An 18,987-nucleotide genomic window follows, 5' to 3' on the forward strand; every position below is an offset into this window, starting at 1 on the left:
TGAGCGCACACGCTTGTATGATCACTAGCACGGCGTTTCAATGGCGCCCTCTCATCCAACCCTACAAATACCGTGAAGAGGCCAATGCCAGAAACAATATAGAACATCATCAAGACCAACATCTTCGCCATCCACAATAGCCCTAGTCGCCGCCATTTTCCATCTCCATCTTCATAGCCACCACCACCACCGCAGCGCTCATCCAAATTAGCCATACATTGTAATTGTGTATCGCATCCTACAACTATTGTAAGACATATTATTAATCAATCAATCATCTTGATGTGGTCTTCAATGGTTTCTTCTTGTGATTTGATCGCCATATGTGAGTAGTTCGGTAAGGTCAAGTGTTGAGGCATAGTCCTACAACCCTATGTATTTGTCGGCGGGATCGATGGAAGTATTTTGATATCTTGTATGTGTGAAATAAATTTCTTTGTAGATGTCTCTTGCCTCGTTCACGATCTTCATCCCTGCAGGTACCCCGAATCACAGAGATCGAGCCATAGAGGGGCTAAGGGCAGAGAGACCTTGAAACGTCATTCTGAACACCAATGACGAAAAGGATTAGTATAGCGACGTGAATCCTACTTTGGGGGGCACAAGAGGTGTAGTCATTAAATGCCCGATGCTTTTGTCTGATTCTAGCTTAATTACCGAGGCAACCCCGCGTGACGGATAGGGTCTTTAATTGGACAACTGACTCTTGACGCAGGACGGGTGCTGTCCAGGAAGTAATTTGGACACATCTTCAACTCGATACTTTGCAAGCACATCCTGATGCTGACTTCTAGAGCACAAATGAATATCATGATGATCCAATTCACAAATATATGGTTGTAAGAACAAATCCTCATATCCATGTCTATTTTTATCTATAATTGTTCAATTGTGCAACTTGATTTTGACGCGGTCTAAAAATAATGAATTTAATTCTGTTGCAAAGCTTGTTAGAAACCTTTGTCTTAAAGGTGCACTTCCTCTTGTGGGTCGATAACTCAGGGTCATCTCTGGTGAAAAAAGCGAGAATCATTTCTGCATCTTTACCGAATCACTAAAGGGACTCATCAGCAGGACTGTCTAGTACCCCGAATTAGGATTTTGGCGGTGCTTGTGACCTTCCTCCCTCGTCAAATTTCATCGCATGTGCAACAACAACCTTCACTCTAGGTCTCACCCAAGTTAGTTATACCTGGCAATGACTGCATTTTCGCATGGGGTAATAATTTTTATGCCCCTAGTCGTGTCTCACTCAGCTGTTTGTCCCTAGTTTCCAAAAACTCTTGGTCCTGCCCAGCCAATCACCCTTTTGGCCGCGTTTTGACGGTTTCACCATCGTGAAAAAACTTCATAACAAATTCAGGATAACTCAAAAAATGTGAATAAGATATCAAAAAGTTCAAAAAAACATCACTTATATGTGCATGTCATTTGCATTCATGACAAAAATGTTATCCATACATTTTTTGGTTTAATAACATTAATAACCTCGTGTGGTTTGAACAACACTTTATCGTGAATGCAAATGACATGCAAATACAAGTGATGATTTTCTAAATATTTTGATATCTTATTTGCATTTTTTGAATCAATGTGAATTTATGAAGTTTCCAAAATGATGGCCAAATAGTCAAAGGTCAGATGTTTAAGAGGAGCGAAGTGGTCTGGACAGGACTGAGGGATTTTGAAAACTAGGGGCAAAACAGCTGAGTGGGACACAACTAGGGGCATAAAATTAACTATCCCTTTTCGCACTACTATCTTGTGTGAAGGTATTGCTCCTATGTTCTCAAACTTTATCTCCAGAGTGAAAAAACAAGAGCTGCTTTCGGTGATTGGATACAGCGATGGCCGCGCTTTTTGATCGTCATTCCCTTCATGGAAGTGTTGCTTCTCGAGAGCCTTTCTCATTTTCCTTGTGATGTCAAAGAGATGATTGGTGCGGATGTTCATTGTTGTAATTCGTCGGTCATCGTTTTGATCGCTTCAGAGCTTTCTTTTCCTTTTTCTTTCCTCTGTCTAAACATAGTTTCGGTCTTGCATGTATTTCTTCTTTGTCAGCGTCATTCTTTGTGTTTGTGCATTTGTGCTGGTTTTGTGTGCATCCTAATGCAGAGATCCGATGTGTGTTCATTGTGTTTTTATCCCCAAAACGCTTTGAAAATATATATACTACCACACACGAGCGTCACATGAACATTGAAATATTTAGGATTCATATCATTTTCCACATTCGACGTGTGGAACTAAACCAACCGTAGTAGTTATTGTTCATTGTTCTTGAGCAAAAGAGTACCAATGTCATGATGTGCTCTGAGTCAAAGTAAGATGAATTAAATCTGTCTTTTTTTGAGAGAAATTAATTAAATCCGTCTAGTACAAGAACAGCTGCACGCGTGGTTGGGCCAGACCTAAGTGAAGCCCGATCAACGTCGGAATTCAGAGACGGACGCGATGGGAGGAGTAATTCAATCCAACTCCGATCGGATCATACAGTAGCTCCTAGGGTTTGCCCCCGCCTTTATTAGCCGAGGCAACACGGCGGCCTCTCTACCCCGATCGATCGTTTTTTTTTGACACAGTACAGACGCAAACGTTCGTATACACGCGCATACTCACCTCTATGAACGCACACACGCAACCATACCTCTATGAGCATCTTCAAAAGACTGGGCCAGCATATCATCTTGAAATTTACGAAGTCACTTTAGGCACCTCGTCATTGATGGAAACGTCTCCTCCCACTGAATGTGCATCACCAAAAATACTGAAATAATCCAGGAATAAATGCGAGCACCTCCACAAATCCCCACTCCGTCCGTGTTGACGAATCTTCTTGGCGATGGCCGGTAAGCAGGGCGGCAAGAAGGCGAGGAGGACCGTCTCCGGACCAAAGAAGCCTGTGGCGGCGAAGCCGGCGACGGTTCCTTCGTGCAAGTACCACCTGTCGGAGGAGTCTGTCCAGGCGGTCCTAAACCACAAGAGGGTGCCTTTCGTCCTCGGGGACTACTTCGACGACCTTACCACCGAGGAGCAGCAACTCATGCTCGATGTGGCCGCCCAGCACGAGGAGGTCGAGGACAGGTACGCCAAGTACCAGGAAAGAGTCCGCAAGGAGATGGATGAGAAGGGATTCGTCGCACTCCCCGATGACGTCGACGAGAGGAGGGCCACGCTGAACGCCGCTAGCAGAGAGGCTTTCAGAGGAGTCGCCGAGGTCAAGTAGGTTTTCAGGAATTTGCCTGAGCAGAAGAAGATGCATCAAAGCGCTGTTTGCCTATCTATCTTTCTGTGTGATATCAATGCACTGGGCTAAGTTTTACTAAATCTGTTCGCTGGCACTCTTGTCATTTATCAAGCTGGAACAATTCATTGTAATCTATGTTTCACCTTGCAATAAACTCATCTATAAATTATTTATGGGCGATGATGTCAGGCTTGTGGCTGTGTTGTTCGTCTGATTCGCAGCCATGGCATGGACACATTGGATTTTTGTCCTCTCAGCTTGAGGCTTTTGGCTGTTTTGTTCAACACTTACATGACGTAGTAAGTCCATGTCGTCTTTCCGTTGTTTTCCATTCCTTGCTCCTTTTCTCTTGATCTATGTCTTCTCAGCTTTCCTCTCCACAGCATAGAGGAAAGCTAAGAAGACATAGATGCGGTTGGTGACGTGGTCATCCGTTGCTAGGTGGTCGCCACAACAGGCCCGAGGGTCTTCAACCTTAAAATTAAAATTCAGTGACAACGATGATATATTCCGCCACTAATTATAGAGGACGACGAGCATGAGGATGGTGTAGGACTGTTGTAGTACCCCGAATTGAGATTTTGGTGGTGCTTATGACCTTGTTCCCTCGTCAATTTTTGTCACATGTGCGACAACGACCTTCACCGTTTCAAGCCTTTGGTGACGACTGACACTTTGTTGCCGCTTGACTATGTGCTTAGCAGAGATGGTCTTTAATTGGGTGTCATCTCACGTCAAGATCGTGATACACATGTAGCTGTTGGGATCGCGGAAAGTGGTGATGACGACACATGTCCCCGAGCTCCGGGGTGAAAACTCTAGGTCTGACCAGCAATGGCGACGTTTTCACATTGTTATCTTGTGTGAAGGTATTGCTCGGATTTGCTCTGACCAGCAATGGCGACGTTTTCACATTGTTATCTTGTGTGAAGGTATTGCTCGGATTTGCTCCGCGCTTGCTTGTCATTCCCTTCATGGAAGCGTTGCTGCTAGAGAGCCTTTCTCGTTGTCCTTCTGTTTTTAAAGAGATGATTGTCGCGGATAGTCATTGCCGTAATTCGTTGATCGATGTTTTGATCGTTTCAGAGTTTTATTTTTTCTTTTTCTTTCCTCTATCTAGACCTAACTTTGGTCTTGTATGTCTTTATTCTTTGGTAGCGTGATTGTGTGTGTGCATTTGTGTTGGTCGTGTGCATCCTAGTCATGCGGAGACCAAGTGTGTGCTTATTGTGTTTGTATCCCCTTGAGACATAGTGGCAAAGCTAGCATTCCTACAATGGGTGTACAAAGTCTCTAATTCACGGTTTTACTCATGGTTTCTAATTTATTTGATGCATATTATTCTGTACATGTGAATTATATATATGCATTCAATGCTTTTGGCAAAATAATGGGTGTCCATTTGTACACCCAAGTACCCTTTTAGCAACACCCTTGCGCTTGATGCTTTCAAAAAATATATACTACCCCACACGACGGTCACATGAACATTGAAATATTTAGGATTCCTATAATTTTCCACATACTAAACATCGTGTGGCGCTAAACCAACCATATTAGTTTTTGTTAATTGAGTACCCGATGTCATGATGCCTGCTCTGAGTCGAAGTAAGATGAAACTAACATGTTGAGTTGTGTTTTGTCTTTGGACGATGTGAATACAATTTGATTCGGGATTGTTGGAAAACATAATTTGTTGAGTTGTTGTGAGCATGTGATGCTTCATATGGCAATTGAATTATACATCAGTTTAGGTTTGACAAAAGGAAACATTAATTGAGAGGCTAATTGGTCTGATGCCAATATTTGACATGCCAATTGTTGGCAAGCCTAAAATATGACAAAAATTGCAGACGGATTACACAGAACATGTAGTGTTCCACAATATGCAAGAACAACATATAATTATGCAACTCTTCTGTTAGGGAATACATATGTTACATAGAACTTCCATCTACACATTCATGCAAAACAAGGACATCGAAAAATAATCACACATCGATGCCACTGTACTCTACTGGTTGTACGGCTCCATCCACCATCGTGTAATGAGAAGGTCTAGAGAATAACCATCGTTTTCTTCCGCAACAACCAGAATGCATGCGCCATGTACCTTGGACAAGAGTTCCGCAACCTTGAGCAATTAAGGCAATAGTTCCATTGCCGATAACAGCCACAAGGAGAAGACAATGTCCGACGCGGCGAGTCCGTTACCGTCATCCCCATGCTCACTCCCTTTCCATAATTTGTCATGTCACATAGCATGCTCCTTCTCCAGGAGCTCATCCCAAACCGGTCCTCTTTGTCGCCTGCGCTTCATGCATCCCATGGGAGCGGCCGTTCTGGTCCACCTCACGGCCGCAACAGCATTACGTACGACAGTGAAATAAAGGAGACACATGGAATGAAGGAAGGCACTAGAAGGGAAGAAAGTTAGGACCCTAGTTGTCGACCCATTAGAGGATTGAAGAAGGCGGGTAATATATTTGAACACTCATTCATGTCAGTTATTTTTAGTCCTTAAAAGTGAGATTGATGTAGTCCACGTAATCTTTTTTTTAACACCGCGTTGGCAAGGGTCTTGAATCTGAGACCTCTTGACTTCAATACCATCATGAATTCATGCCCCACTCAGTTCATTCAAACGTCCGAACGAATAAAGAAAGCCGGGCAAGCAATATACATTTCAATGAGTTTTGCTTAGCGACACCCTTCCTTAAAAGCCTGCATGAATCTTAAAGTTACATAAAAAGGCTATCTTCATATTAGGCTGCATATCAAACGTGTTGAACAGTTTGGTTTGGATACAAGAGAGTATATTATCTTTTTTGATTGAAGGGGCACTTTAATTCTGCATTGAAATCCATAAACTTTTTTAGGGGGGTGTACCGAAGCGAAGTACTTAAACGAGTGGCAGCTGTAGTTCTTCAATCTTCACACGAGGCAGCAGGCTTTTAAATCAAACGAGTGTATCCCGTGGAGTGAAGAAATCAGGAGGCAGAACAACAGCGCCGCTCATCCATGGAACGGCGAGAGCTCTGGAGGACACAAGACGCAGCTCACTTGTGCGGCACCCCACGTGAATGCCGACGAGGTGGCCCTGTCCGCCGTCGACATTAGGCAGCAACATGTAAAGCACGCCGCCGCGCTGCTGCCTCAAGATGGGAAACCAGGGTTGGGTCCTCGGCAGCCCCTTCTCACGGAAGGCACCCAGTTCCCAGATGCTCTGCATCCTGAACTCCCTGAGCTTTTGCCACATGAGCTTTGCGAGGTCCAGGGTCCAGACCTCCACCTTGGTGCGGCTGGCGACGTCTGACGGTTCGACGGCGACGAACCAGATGGAGTCCCCGACCATGCCCATGGTGCGGTGCACGTGCATCGCGTCCATCATCTCGCCGGCTTCGTGGGGCATCATCCTGCACTCTGTGGGCAGCGGGATGTACTTGAAATCCACGGGCTCTCCGCCGTTGAGCAGATCGTTGATGCTGCAGTACAGGACGCCTTGCATGAGATCGGCCCAGAAAGCATAGTCCCTCGACGAGAAGATCACGTGCACATTCAAGCAGTCATGGGAATCGGCAGGCCGTGTAGAAAATATATGATGGATGAAATATTGTGTTGTTTTATGTTGTATTGATCTGACCCAAGTGTAGGGTATATATAGAGCAGTGGCGGAGCTAGCATTTGACATCAGGGTGGTCCGCCCTAATTTTTTTTTATAACTAATATGACATGTGAACATTTTAACTAATTATCAATAGCACATGGAAATAGATTAATATGGTCTTACGAACACATTAAAATTCTCAATTAATTTTCAGTTTTGCATAAAGAAGCCTACATAGTAAATAGTACATGGACCATAGCACATACCTTGAGAAGTTCAAAAAGACTATCTTTCTGGCCTACGTTTTTGCATTGCCATGAAGGTGTCAATTATGTCATCTTCATTCACCTCGGAGAAAGCATCTCTCTCAATGTATGTGACTAGGCAATCATCCAAAAGACTATCACCCATCTTATTTCTCAACTTGTTCTTGACAAAACTCATGGCAGAAAATGCTCTCTCAACATTTGCCGTTGCCACCGGGAGAATCAATACCAATTTTAAAAGCAAGTACACCAAATGATGAACTATATGTCTCCCTGTTTGGACAAGCTTAACAGAGAGATCAACAAGATTCCCAAGGCCTTGAAAGTTCTCATCATTTCTCATGTCATCAATATAGTTATCAAGTTGTAGTTCAAGGTGTATCAAGTCGGCACTTGAAAAGTCTTTGGGATAAAAATCAGCAAGTCTTCGTACCTTGTGTGCATCAAAAGAAACAAATGAGTTAAAGAGATTATGTACCAATTTTGAAAGCAATACAAAATTTAGAAGCAAGTTTGCATACCTTTTGTGCATCAAAAGCAGCAAATGAGTTGGCGGGATTCAAAGCAGACATACAAGATAGCAGCTCCATATTGATCTCATCAAACCGATTTTCAAGCTCTTGACTAATTTGATCAATGACTCCAAGAAAAACTTCTCTTCTAAAGTGATCATCATTTGTTTGGGGTCGAGCAAACCGTGTTGATCTTCCATAAGGCACATAATTATCTTCCATTATATGAACTTGAATGCCATGCTTGTTACAGAATAGTGTGACCTTTTGCAAAAATGCATCCCACCCATTATCCCTAAGCTCTTGTATTCTACTTTTTGCAGTTCTAACAAGTGCCATTGCAGTAAGAATATCTTGGTCTCTTCTTTGCAAACAATCAGACAAATCACTTGTGTATCCAAGAATGACAAGCATCAAGTGTGCATTGAAAATAAAGTCAAATGACTCAAACACTCCAACAATAGTATGAATTTTGGGCCAATCACTTCTTTGTGAAGCATCTTGTCCAAGAGTTATGAGCACATCACGGATTGTGGGATACATAGCAATAATGTTAAGAACAGTTTTGTAATGAGAGCCCCACCGAGTATCACCAGGCCTAGGTAACCCCATCTCTTGATTCAAACCACTCCCGGTTTGTAACTCACCACATTCAAGTAGTTTCAGGATATTCTGAAGTCTAGCATCTCGAAGCATGTCATGACGCTTACAAGACACTCCAATAACATTCAGTAATAAAGACACTCGATCAAAAAACCACACACAATCATCATTTCCCTTGGCAACAGCAACAAGAACTAGCTGGAGTTGATGTGCAAAACAATGAATATAATAGGCAGAAGGTGACTCTTTCATGATCAATGTTTTCAATCCTTTAATTTCTCCTCTCATATTACTAGCCCCATCATATCCTTGCCCACGAATTTGTGTTATAGTCAAACCATGATCAGTAAGTAAAGTTTCAATTGCTTCCTTAAGTGACAATGAAGTAGTGTCACTTACATGAACAACTCCAAGAAAGTGCTCAGACGGCCTCCCTACTTTATCAACAAAACGCAAGCATAAAGCTAGTTGTTCTTTATGTGATACATCACTAGACTCATCAGCTAGAATAGCATAGTGCTCATCACCAAGTTCATCAATAATTTGCTTTCTAGTAAGTTGTGCACAACATTGAATAATCTGATGTTGTATCTGATGAGATGTCAATTGGCAGTTACCTGGTGCATTCTTCAAAACATACTTATTCACCTCCTCACTATTTGCTGCAAGCCACTTCAATAGCTCAAGGAAGTTTCCTCTATTGCTAGACTCTTCACTTTCATCATGCCCACGAAATGCCAATCCTTGATGAAGAAGAAACTGCAAGCATCTAAGTGAATACTTCAACCTCATCTTGTAAAGACGCAGATCCTCACTGTTCACCTTCACAAAAAGATCATCAATAGCTGCACGAGGATTCACAAATAAGTTATATCTCTCTTGAGCTGCATTATGCACACTTGATACGCAACCAACATGCTTAAGAAGAGCATCCTCTCTATTCCAATTACTCCAACCACCATGAGTAAATGCATTAGTTCCCTTACCACTAGTTTTTTTCTCTTTGAACAAGTAACATACAAAGCAAAATGCAGATTCCTTCTTGGTACTATATTCAAGCCAACTATGATTATGAAGCCACAAAGGATTGAATGAACGTTCTCTACTCCCAATTGTTCTTTTCTTAAAGTCATGTGAATAAGGTTTGAATGGCTTTTTAAGGATATATGCTCTTCGAACTGCGTCTTGATCATTGATAGGATAACTTGCAATGGGTAGCCTGTCCCCGGGATCATGTTTAAGACGACTAAAATCATAAACCGGTGGTGATGGCGGTGACACATCCTCAGTTTGCTCTATGGTCACATTTGACATAGACAATGTTGGTTCTTCAATTTGCTCTTCCATCACAACCGGCATACACACAACTTCGCGAGTCTGCTCTTCAGCCACATTCGACATATTCTCTGCTTTCTTCTTCTTCCCTATCTTCATAGCTTCTCTTTGAAAAAGAGAAACAATGTCTGCTGCCCTCTTCATTCTTCAACAAATCTGTAACAATACTACTTTCTATTAGTACTGCTTCCTATCACTAAAGCTAATTGAGGCAGAACATAGTGCAAAAAAGCAAACCCTAAATCATAAATTAGGGGTAAATCATGGATTTGGGGTATTTTTTTCAGTACCTCACCTCACTGCAGCCGGATTTGGAAGGGGCGAGGCCGCGAGGGTAGGGTCGCCAGGCAGTCGCCCGACGAGCGGCGGCAAGGGCGCAGCCGGACTCCGGCAGGCAGCAGCCGGCAGGGGCTAGCCGCGCGCGCAGGCGCAGGGAGTTGCGCCCGAAGCCCTGGACCGAGGGCCGGGCAGGGCGGCGGGCGGGCTGGAGAAGAGGCGGGAGGCGGCCGGCGGGAGCTTCCTCGGCGGCGGCAGGGGCGCCAGGCGCGAACGGCGAGGCGAGGCGGCTATCGGGGTCGAGGCGTCGAGCAAGTCTGCAGGTGCGTCGGGGCGTCGGGCTGTTTTTTTCGATGTGGACCTGGTTGTTTATTGGGTTCTTTTTTTCTGGCCCATTTATAATCTATAGGTATATGGGCTGTCTCAGAATCCCAGGGTGGGCCGCGGCCCACCCTGGCCACCCTGTAGATCCGCCACTGATATAGAGTACAATATGAGGGAGAGAGATTTAGAGTAGAGGACAAGTCGTACACGATTTAATCCTATTCTATCTCTAACTCCTAATCTCTAACTTAAACATAATTATACTTCTAACATTTTCTCCTCAGTCGTAGCGGGAATGAAGCGGATGATTACGACTGAATTTGAAGTCTTGCTCTTTTGTCGTCTTCTCCGCTACGCCATCACCAACTGCGTCTCTGATGGGTCGGCAGTTAAGGCGGTGACTGCGTCCCCTTCTGGTGCCTTCCTGCCTTCTCCTCTATTCCCTCCCGCAGTCACAGCGGGAGTATCGTGGACGCAAGTGACGAGGCGGACGCTGTTGACTGGAGTTGTTGCCGATGAGTTGCTGTAGACGTAGCCCCGTATGTCGGTGTCGAGGTAGCCGATCATGATGATGTAGCCGTGGTCGAGGTAGTCATGGTCGATGGTGTGGTCGTCGTGGATGATGAAGCCGCACAAAGCCGGAGGCGAAAAAAATGCGCTATGACGGAGCTGCAGACGTGGACGATGCACCTTGCGGATGTCAGAGGGTGCCGTCGGCGATGAGTCCACCGATTTTGTCAAGACTGGAGGAAGCCCATTGAGCACACATCGGTTTTGCCAGAACTGTGTGGCCGTGTAGGGTCGTCACTGTAGTGACGCCGTGTCGATGCAGTCGTGCCATCGTGGATGACGCGGAAGATGCCGTCGTCGTGACGCGGTCATTACCATCGTCGAGGTCGCGCCTTGCAGAAAAGTCTGTCAGAGGACACTAGGTGTCCATCTTGTGGACGAGGCGGCGGCGGCGGTGTGTTGACGATGATGCTGGTGAAGACCATGTTGATGGAGACCTTGGCGATGAAGTGTCGGCTATGGCGTTGCAACAGCGTGTCGAAGATGATGTCGCTTGAAGGCGTCTCTCACGGCGACGATGTGTCGATGCCGTGTCGCGCCGGAGAAGTCGATGAAGACTTGCATCTCTCTCCACACCGGCCTGGCGTGTGGACGATGCATGTCATGGTCCTTTTCATACATGTGCTCGATGAAGATTTTTTTTCTCTTGGGCGTGATGTAGACGTACAGCTCGATGATGTGGCGCGGGTCGGTGTAGATCGCTCAGCGAAGATAGCTTGGTGCAGCGGTTATTGGACGTGGCCCGAAGATTGCAGTCGGTGCAGGTCAGCCGGCTCGATGCAGAAGTAGCAGGTCAATGTCGATGTAGACGAGTTCGGCCGGTGCGTTGTAGTCACGTACGCGTACAAGCCGTACGGCTGCTGTGTGCCGTAGTCGCATGGACGGAAAATTGATTGGAGCTGCACCATCAATCGTGGAGTCCGTGACGAGGCTGGTGAATCTGCATGGAGACTTGAACATGGACGATCGTTAATTGTATTTGCACTTGGCTCGTCTTTGCTCACGTGTAAAAGCTTATACGTCTAGCATTTTTGATATAGCAGTTAACCAACACCGGGCAAGCAGACCCGAGTTTGAACTCCTAAGCCTACACGGATACGCGCACAGCATACACGGGCAATGCCTACACGATAACCCACTAGCACTTTCCCCGTTAAAGAAAAAGGATAACCTGCTAGCGATATTCAATTCTGGGCCCAGCTCATCTATTCTCGATGATGAACAGTATAACTTCAAAAAGTATACTAGAAAAATTCAAAAAAAATGTTTTTTTTACAAAAATGATTCACATATATTCTCAAAGTTCACCAGAAGTATAAAGCATCTCAAACATTAAAAAAGTTACATTGAGATTTCAAGACCCCAAACAATCATTACTGCCGCCAGAACGAGTTGCCGTTGTGCGGCATCACTCCCCTGCCGGAGCACGCTTGACTTTGTTGATGACAACCGGGAAGTCTTCGTGCACGTGTCTCCTAAGGACCAGCGTCCTAGACTCGCAGTCGTCGCAGTTAAACCCTTACATAATAAAAAAATATTTGTCCTTTTGTTAACCAAGATGCCCAATGCGTTGTGTTCGGGAATAATTTTGTGTTTTCAGACATATGAGGAGTTTGTGGCAAAACAAATATCAGATCTGAACCTTTTGTTTTTTTCAAACTTTCTCAGATGCTTAAATTTTGTTTTTTCTGTTGAGAGCTACTCAGATGTCCAAACACCACCACATTTGACATGGGCATCATGTACTCGGACATCTTACATCCTTATATGCCAAAAAATTTGAATTGTTTCGATTTTGTTTTGCTTTTTCTTTTGGTTCTACTGTTCATGCTCAGGCACTGGCGGAGCTATGCTGTTAAAGGTGGGCGTGCCAGTACAAAGGAATCCACTATTTTTTTCTCTCACAGCTCAGCCTACTCTCAATCCTCCACTGCATTTGCTACCGGCTGGGCGGGCCGTCGCCTCTTTTTGCGCTCAGGAGCAGCTGAGCTCTCATGGGAAAATATATATTCGGCGCACATAGTCATCACAAGAAGTATATCTACTAGTACTAGTACTTTCCCCGTTTTGAACAAGAAAGATAACCTGCTAGCGATATTCAATTCTGGCCCAGGCTCATCTGTTCTCAGTGAACAGTAAATTCAAATAATATACTTATTTTTTAATAAAAATTCTGAATTATTTTTTTCAACCAAGATACCTAAGTGCATGATGTCTTGTCAAAAAATTGTGCTTTTCAGACATCTGAGGAGCTCATGGTAAAAAAGACAAAATCAAATCCGAACATTGCGTTTTTTCCAGCTTTCTCACAGTCCTGGCTCCTTTTCTTTTTGCTGGGAGCTACAGATGTCCAAACACCACCAATTTAGCACGGACATCACACACTCGAGCATCTTACATGCCAACAAAAATCAAATGTTTTGATTTTTTTGCTATTTCTTTTGATTTTACTGTTCATGCTCTGGAGTAGCTGAGCTCTGGAGCCGAATCACTGCCTCCGCCTGCTAATTCTTGAACTCATTGGAAAATCTATACTCGGCGCACATAGGCATGATGAGAGCTATATCTCGCTCACTGCAAGACCGAGTATCATTTCGCAGTAGGCTATTCTAGAATGGGCTGTCCCAATTGTAGCTTGTAGCGAGGAGTTTTGGAAAGCTCCTATGGGCCGTTTTAGAACCTTCCACATGGTTTTTCTTATTATTTTATCTGTATATTTTATTTAATGGGTCCTTTACTCTTTTTCCCCTATTTTTTCAAATATGTCGTCTTTCTTAATACAGACCGAACGTTTTTGTATACATGTTGAACATATTGTAGATGCCTTTTGAACATTTATCAAATATGTTGTACATTTTTCAAATGAACATCAATTTTTTCATACAAGTTGAACATTTTTTAGCTATATCAAAAACAATGAAAATAACTTGAACATTTTCCACATACATGTCGAACATTTCCCAAATACATGTTTAACATTTTTAAAATACTCCCTCCATCCCAAAATAAGTGAACACTTTTTAACATTTTGGGACGGAGGGAGTACACATTAAACATTTGAAAATATACAATGAACACCTTTTAACACATTGAGTTTTTAACAGATGTCATGATTTTAAAAAAATGTGTGTAATATTTTACAAGTTTTACATTTTAAGATGTCACTATTTTTTTTCTAATGGTCTGATGCAATGTTTTCTTATTTTTTAGGGTAGTCTGATGCATTTTTTCAATTACATGAACAATTTTTTACATTCTATAAACAATTTTCTTAAATGTTCTCAGCTGCCCCTTCTTATGGTCGTGGTAATATGGTTGCTACCCGTGCATCTTCATAGTGTTTCTGAGTGTGTTCGTACTTTTTATTTCTTAGTATATATGTTCCTCAACAATACTCCTCCAGATTAGTTAATACCTTCAGCCGGCTAACTACAATTCTAGTGAGATCACAACACATCGTCTTTCTCTATAGTGAATACCATGGACCCTAACCCCAACTTTATTGTGGTCACCACTTAGTATTTTTGTTTCTAGTTAATGGGATGATCCCTAACTCCAATTTTGGCCAGGTCACCGTTCTTCCACTTGTGAGTACCATCGAACCTAACTTAACTCCAGCAAGGTCTTGTTCCTAGACACCATCCTTGTTGTTTTTTCCAACCTCGATATAGTGAGTCCCAAGGTTGTCAGAATCGCGATTCTGAATCGGATCGGAGCTCCAATGGCAGGATCGCAAATCATAGAATCTTCACTACCAGGATCGTAAAAACGTAGATTCTATTAACCAAAATCGTAGAATCAGAGGGGTTAGTTTGGATCGTAAAGTCGTAGAATCGTATAACAGAATCGCGATTCTGACAACCTTGGTGGGTCCGCTTGCGACCCTAATTACTCCAGCGAGGTATTGTCAGGACTGGCACTGAACCCGCCACTATCGATACCCTTTCAACTACTCCTTGGTTAAGCAACGACCTGGAGGAAGCCAAGAGAAGGATCATGAACATACCAGATCAAAAGAGTTACCGTTGAGGGATTAAGCATCGTTATTACAGTTCAAACACGAGTCTCTTGGCTGTCTAGTTGCTAATGCCTGGATGTCATGGTAGGACATCTGGGGCTGGATGGAATCTAAGACTGCTCGCTCTGTTTTATTGGTTTCCTTTCATGCAATGAAATGAAATCGGGGAATGCCCCTCAATTCAAAAAAAAAAGGTTCAAACACGAGCATTCATTTCCATTGTTTACCATTTCCACTTTACCTATAATTTCAATCTAGCAGCTTATATGTCGACCGTTGAGTAATGAGAAGACAAGAAAGGAAAAACTAGTGTCTTCTAGAGTAGAAAAGCGGGGGTTTAACCCGTTTTTCATCCGTATGAGATTTTAAACCCCAAATAAGGGCGAAGTTTGCCCTTTATGCTCTTGATCTCTTGTTCTGATTTTGACAATAGTATCAGAGAGCACTCGGTGCTTGACGATGATCTGTGTAGCGGCAGATGGGTGGTCGGGATATCCTGAAAAACCCACCCTTTCCTCATGTTCTAAGCAGCAACATGTGATGATACAGTGTTCCTCATTTGTACATCGTTTGTACTATCTACTGCTGTAGACAGTACACATATATATCGGAGATACTCATAGGGATGAAGTGCGTGCGTGCGTTCATAGGGATAAGTACATGTGCATGTACGTGAGTATCTATGATTGTATTGTGTTGAAAAAACAGCATTTCAAGTCCATTATTTCAAGTTTTTAAAATTTCATCAATGCAAGAACAAAACACGATAAATTCAACGTGCCCATCACCGACAAGAAATTCGTCTACAACACGCTCAATAGATTGAGGAGGACTACAGAAACATCGCTGAGCTCACCCCATGCTCACTTCTTTTTCCATCCTTCCTCACGAGGAGCTCAAGCCAATGCCCATGGTCTGTGGCCCTCGGGCAAGAAGAAAAGCAACGTTCGACTACACGGATCAGAAACTGAACAAGTACCTGGTGCATGCATGCATGCAGGCATACTTCAAACGATTGTATCACCCAGAGTGAAGAAATCAAGAGGCAACACAACGGGGTGGTTGATCCATGGAATGGAGAGAGATCTGCACGACAGAAAACACAGCTTACTTGTGCTGCACCCGACGTGAATGCCAACAAGGTAGCCATGCCTGTCGTTGAGCCTAGGCAGTAGCATGTAAAGTACGCCACCGCCGCGCTCTTGCCTCCAGACGGGAAACCTGGGTTCGGTCCTCGGCAACCCCTTCTTCCGGAAGGCATACAGCCGCCAGATGCTTTGCATTTTGAACTCCCTGGTTTTTTTCCATTTCTTAGTCTTCTTCGTGGACATGAGCTCTGTGAGGTCCAGAGTCCAAACCTTCACATTGGTGTCTCTGGCACTATTGTCTGATGCTTCGATGGCAACGAACCAGATGGCGGAGTCCCCGTCCAAACCCATATTGCGGTGCACATGCACCGCGTCCATCATGTCGGTGGGCATCTTGCACTCCTTGGGCAACGGGATGTACTTGAAATCCACGGGCTCTTCACCATTGAGCATATCACTGATGCTGCAGTACAAGATGCCTTGCTTGAGATCGACCCAGAAAGCATAGTCCTTGGACGAGAAGACCACGTGCGCATTCAAGCGGTCGGAAAGGGCAGGCCGGCGGCTCTTCGCCACCCACGGATCCATGTCGTTCTGCGGACGCGGCAGTGCCGGAGGCTTCATGTTGGCAGGCAGAGGCGGCAGTGACCACAGGCAGAGCACATCCGGCTCGTGATCACCCAGCCGGTTGGACCTGTAGGCCAAGAGGGCCAGAGCGTAGCGGCCGTCGTCTGGGCGGCGCACCGGGAGAGGGCACGGCGTGCCGATGGTTGGGCAATCCGGAGGCAGGTACGGGATCATGAAGAGCGTCGCGGTGGCAGAGTCGTAGACGAGGTAGTACGCCCGGAAAGGCCTGGGATCGTGCTCGGCGATAAACAACAGGCTGATGACCATGACATCCCCTTGCATTGAGAAGACGCGGCAGCCGAGGTGGAGATTCCTTCCCCAGATGTCCGCCGTCCTGTCGTCGATCTCCGCGCTGAGGAGGTCGAACGCCTCGTCGGACACGCGGACACACATCCGGGGGTAGCGCTCCGGGTCGGCGTCGTCGCCGCCGCGGACCAAGTAGAGCGAGACGCCCTCCAAGACGCGCGCGCCAGTGGGCCCGCAGCCGACGGCACTCCTCTTGCACTCCACGACCTCCAAGCCAAGCGATCCAGGGTGTTCCAGGAGGTCGTAGTTTTTCACCATGTCCATGATTATCAAGAAAGGCCGGGAACGCGCCGCCTTGGTCGCCATGGCTTGATGATCGATCCGATTTTGTCTGGTTTTATTTATGGCGCCCTCTAGTTTTTCCTTATTTTCGTCTCAGATAGTCCGGGTACAAATCATCGTATACATACATGGGTATATATATATAGGAGCTAACCGACCTAGCAAGCAGACCCGAGTTTGAATTGAACTCCAAAACCTACCCGGACACGCACACACCATACACAGGCAATGCCCACACGCGTACGTACGCACGTACTCTAGTTTGCGTGCTGCTTCAACCAAACAAACAAGATATTCCCTTCGGTCCTTTTATTAGTTCACATATAAGATTTGTTCAAAATCAAACCTCGTAAACTTTGATCAAATTTATAGAGAAAATACCAATATTCAGAATGTGAAATCAACAACATTAAATGCGTAATGACTTTAGTTTTCATATTGTATAAAGTTAGTATTGTAGATGTTAATATTTTTTCATATAAATATGGTCAAACTTTATGAAGTTTGACTTCAGACAATTCTTATATATAGAGTAAAAAGGACTGGAGGAAGTATGTCGTGTCGGTGAGTCGAGGGAGGGAAGGGAGGATCGGAGCTTCATTTGGAAACGTCTCACTGACTGGTCGTCCTTTTTTATATACTATTCAAAAAAAAGAGAAAGAAAGAAGTGTTCCTTGATAGATGGACGTGCACGTTAATTTTGTTAAGAATAGAGATCGAGGGAGAAATAGACAAACAACAAATGAATCAAGGTGTGTGCAATACGCCATATATATAACCCATGAGGGACAAGTCCAACACATACAACGCTTCGGAGAGGCGGGAGGAAAGAGACGTGGTGGTTAGCGATTGCCAACCGCCTACCTAATACAATCAGGAGAATATCCACATAATTAATTACACATTAAAATAATTTCTAACACTCCTCTTAATCTACTTTTTCTATGTAGAATCATTATCTTGGAAAATGCTCTTCCCAAAACCCTGCGGGGAAAACATGAGAAATATATAGTATGCCATGAAAACTCCTTCCAAGAATCCAGTGAAAAATAAGGAGAAAATGGCATATCATGATGCGTGTATTACTATTGCCTCATTCAAAATATTCTATGAGAAACCGTATAGAAAAACTCATAAAGGAAAAGAGTGCAATATCAAAGATCCGGAGATCTCAAAAAGGTTACCATTCAGGAGTGCACTCCCCTGAACCTTTCAAATAACAAAGTCATCTTATACAGGTTCCATTAACATATTTCTGAAATGAAGAACTTGGGTAGTACATTGTGGATAAATCATCCAAATTATCGCATGACTTCATTTGCATGTTCATTGGGAATTGAATACTTTCAGAGCCATAAGTATTCGAATGTTGTTCTTTGTAACCTGTCTGCATCTACGTAATACAGACAACATTATCATCATAGATAATGGTTGGTGATTCCTACCAATCAATCCCACTTGAACTTTCAACAAAGTTCATCATTCTGTGAAAACATTTGCTTGATGCTTCATACAGTCAATGATTTCAGAATGATTAGTGGATGCAGCTACTAAAATTTGTCTTCTCGACTTCCAAGAGAAGGTTGTACCTTCATTCAAGATGACAAAAATCAGCTTATGAACTAGCATTTTGGGAATATGATATATGCCCATCATCCGATATCCAACCACGATCATATCTTGATTTATCTCATAAAAAACAAGATTTTGGTGTCCCAAAGGGAATAGCACATGATAAACAAAGGTTCGCTCGAATGTCATTCGTATACTCATAGGAATCGATATGGATGTCCATGGTTCCGCTATCGGTCATTGAACGAAAGGGGTTTTCTTCGTGTCTATATTTTACCGAACCTACAGGAAGCTTAAGATAATCACGATCTTCTAAGTTTTAGTAGGACAGGAGTAATGAGAATATATTTGTGA

The 18,987-nt window shown here is 44.0% G+C and overlaps 1 protein-coding gene across 1 annotated transcript; it reads right to left on the minus strand.

Moving 5' to 3' along the window:
* Window positions 1–7,139: 7,139 nt before the first annotated feature.
* LOC123101671 (zinc finger MYM-type protein 1-like) lies at window positions 7,140–17,085 on the minus strand. Its single transcript, XM_044523018.1, has 3 exons — window positions 15,870–17,085; window positions 7,642–9,119; window positions 7,140–7,553 (listed from the first exon to the last, which is right to left on the minus strand). Exons 1-3 carry the CDS (start codon window positions 17,083–17,085, stop codon window positions 7,140–7,142), a joined length of 3,108 nt encoding a protein of 1,035 aa, XP_044378953.1.
* Between the last annotated feature and the right edge of the window lie 1,902 nt (window positions 17,086–18,987).

The sequence above is a fragment of the Triticum aestivum genome, chromosome 5A (genome assembly GCF_018294505.1).
Source record: "Triticum aestivum cultivar Chinese Spring chromosome 5A, IWGSC CS RefSeq v2.1, whole genome shotgun sequence".
NCBI classification, from domain to species: domain Eukaryota; kingdom Viridiplantae; phylum Streptophyta; class Magnoliopsida; order Poales; family Poaceae; genus Triticum; species Triticum aestivum.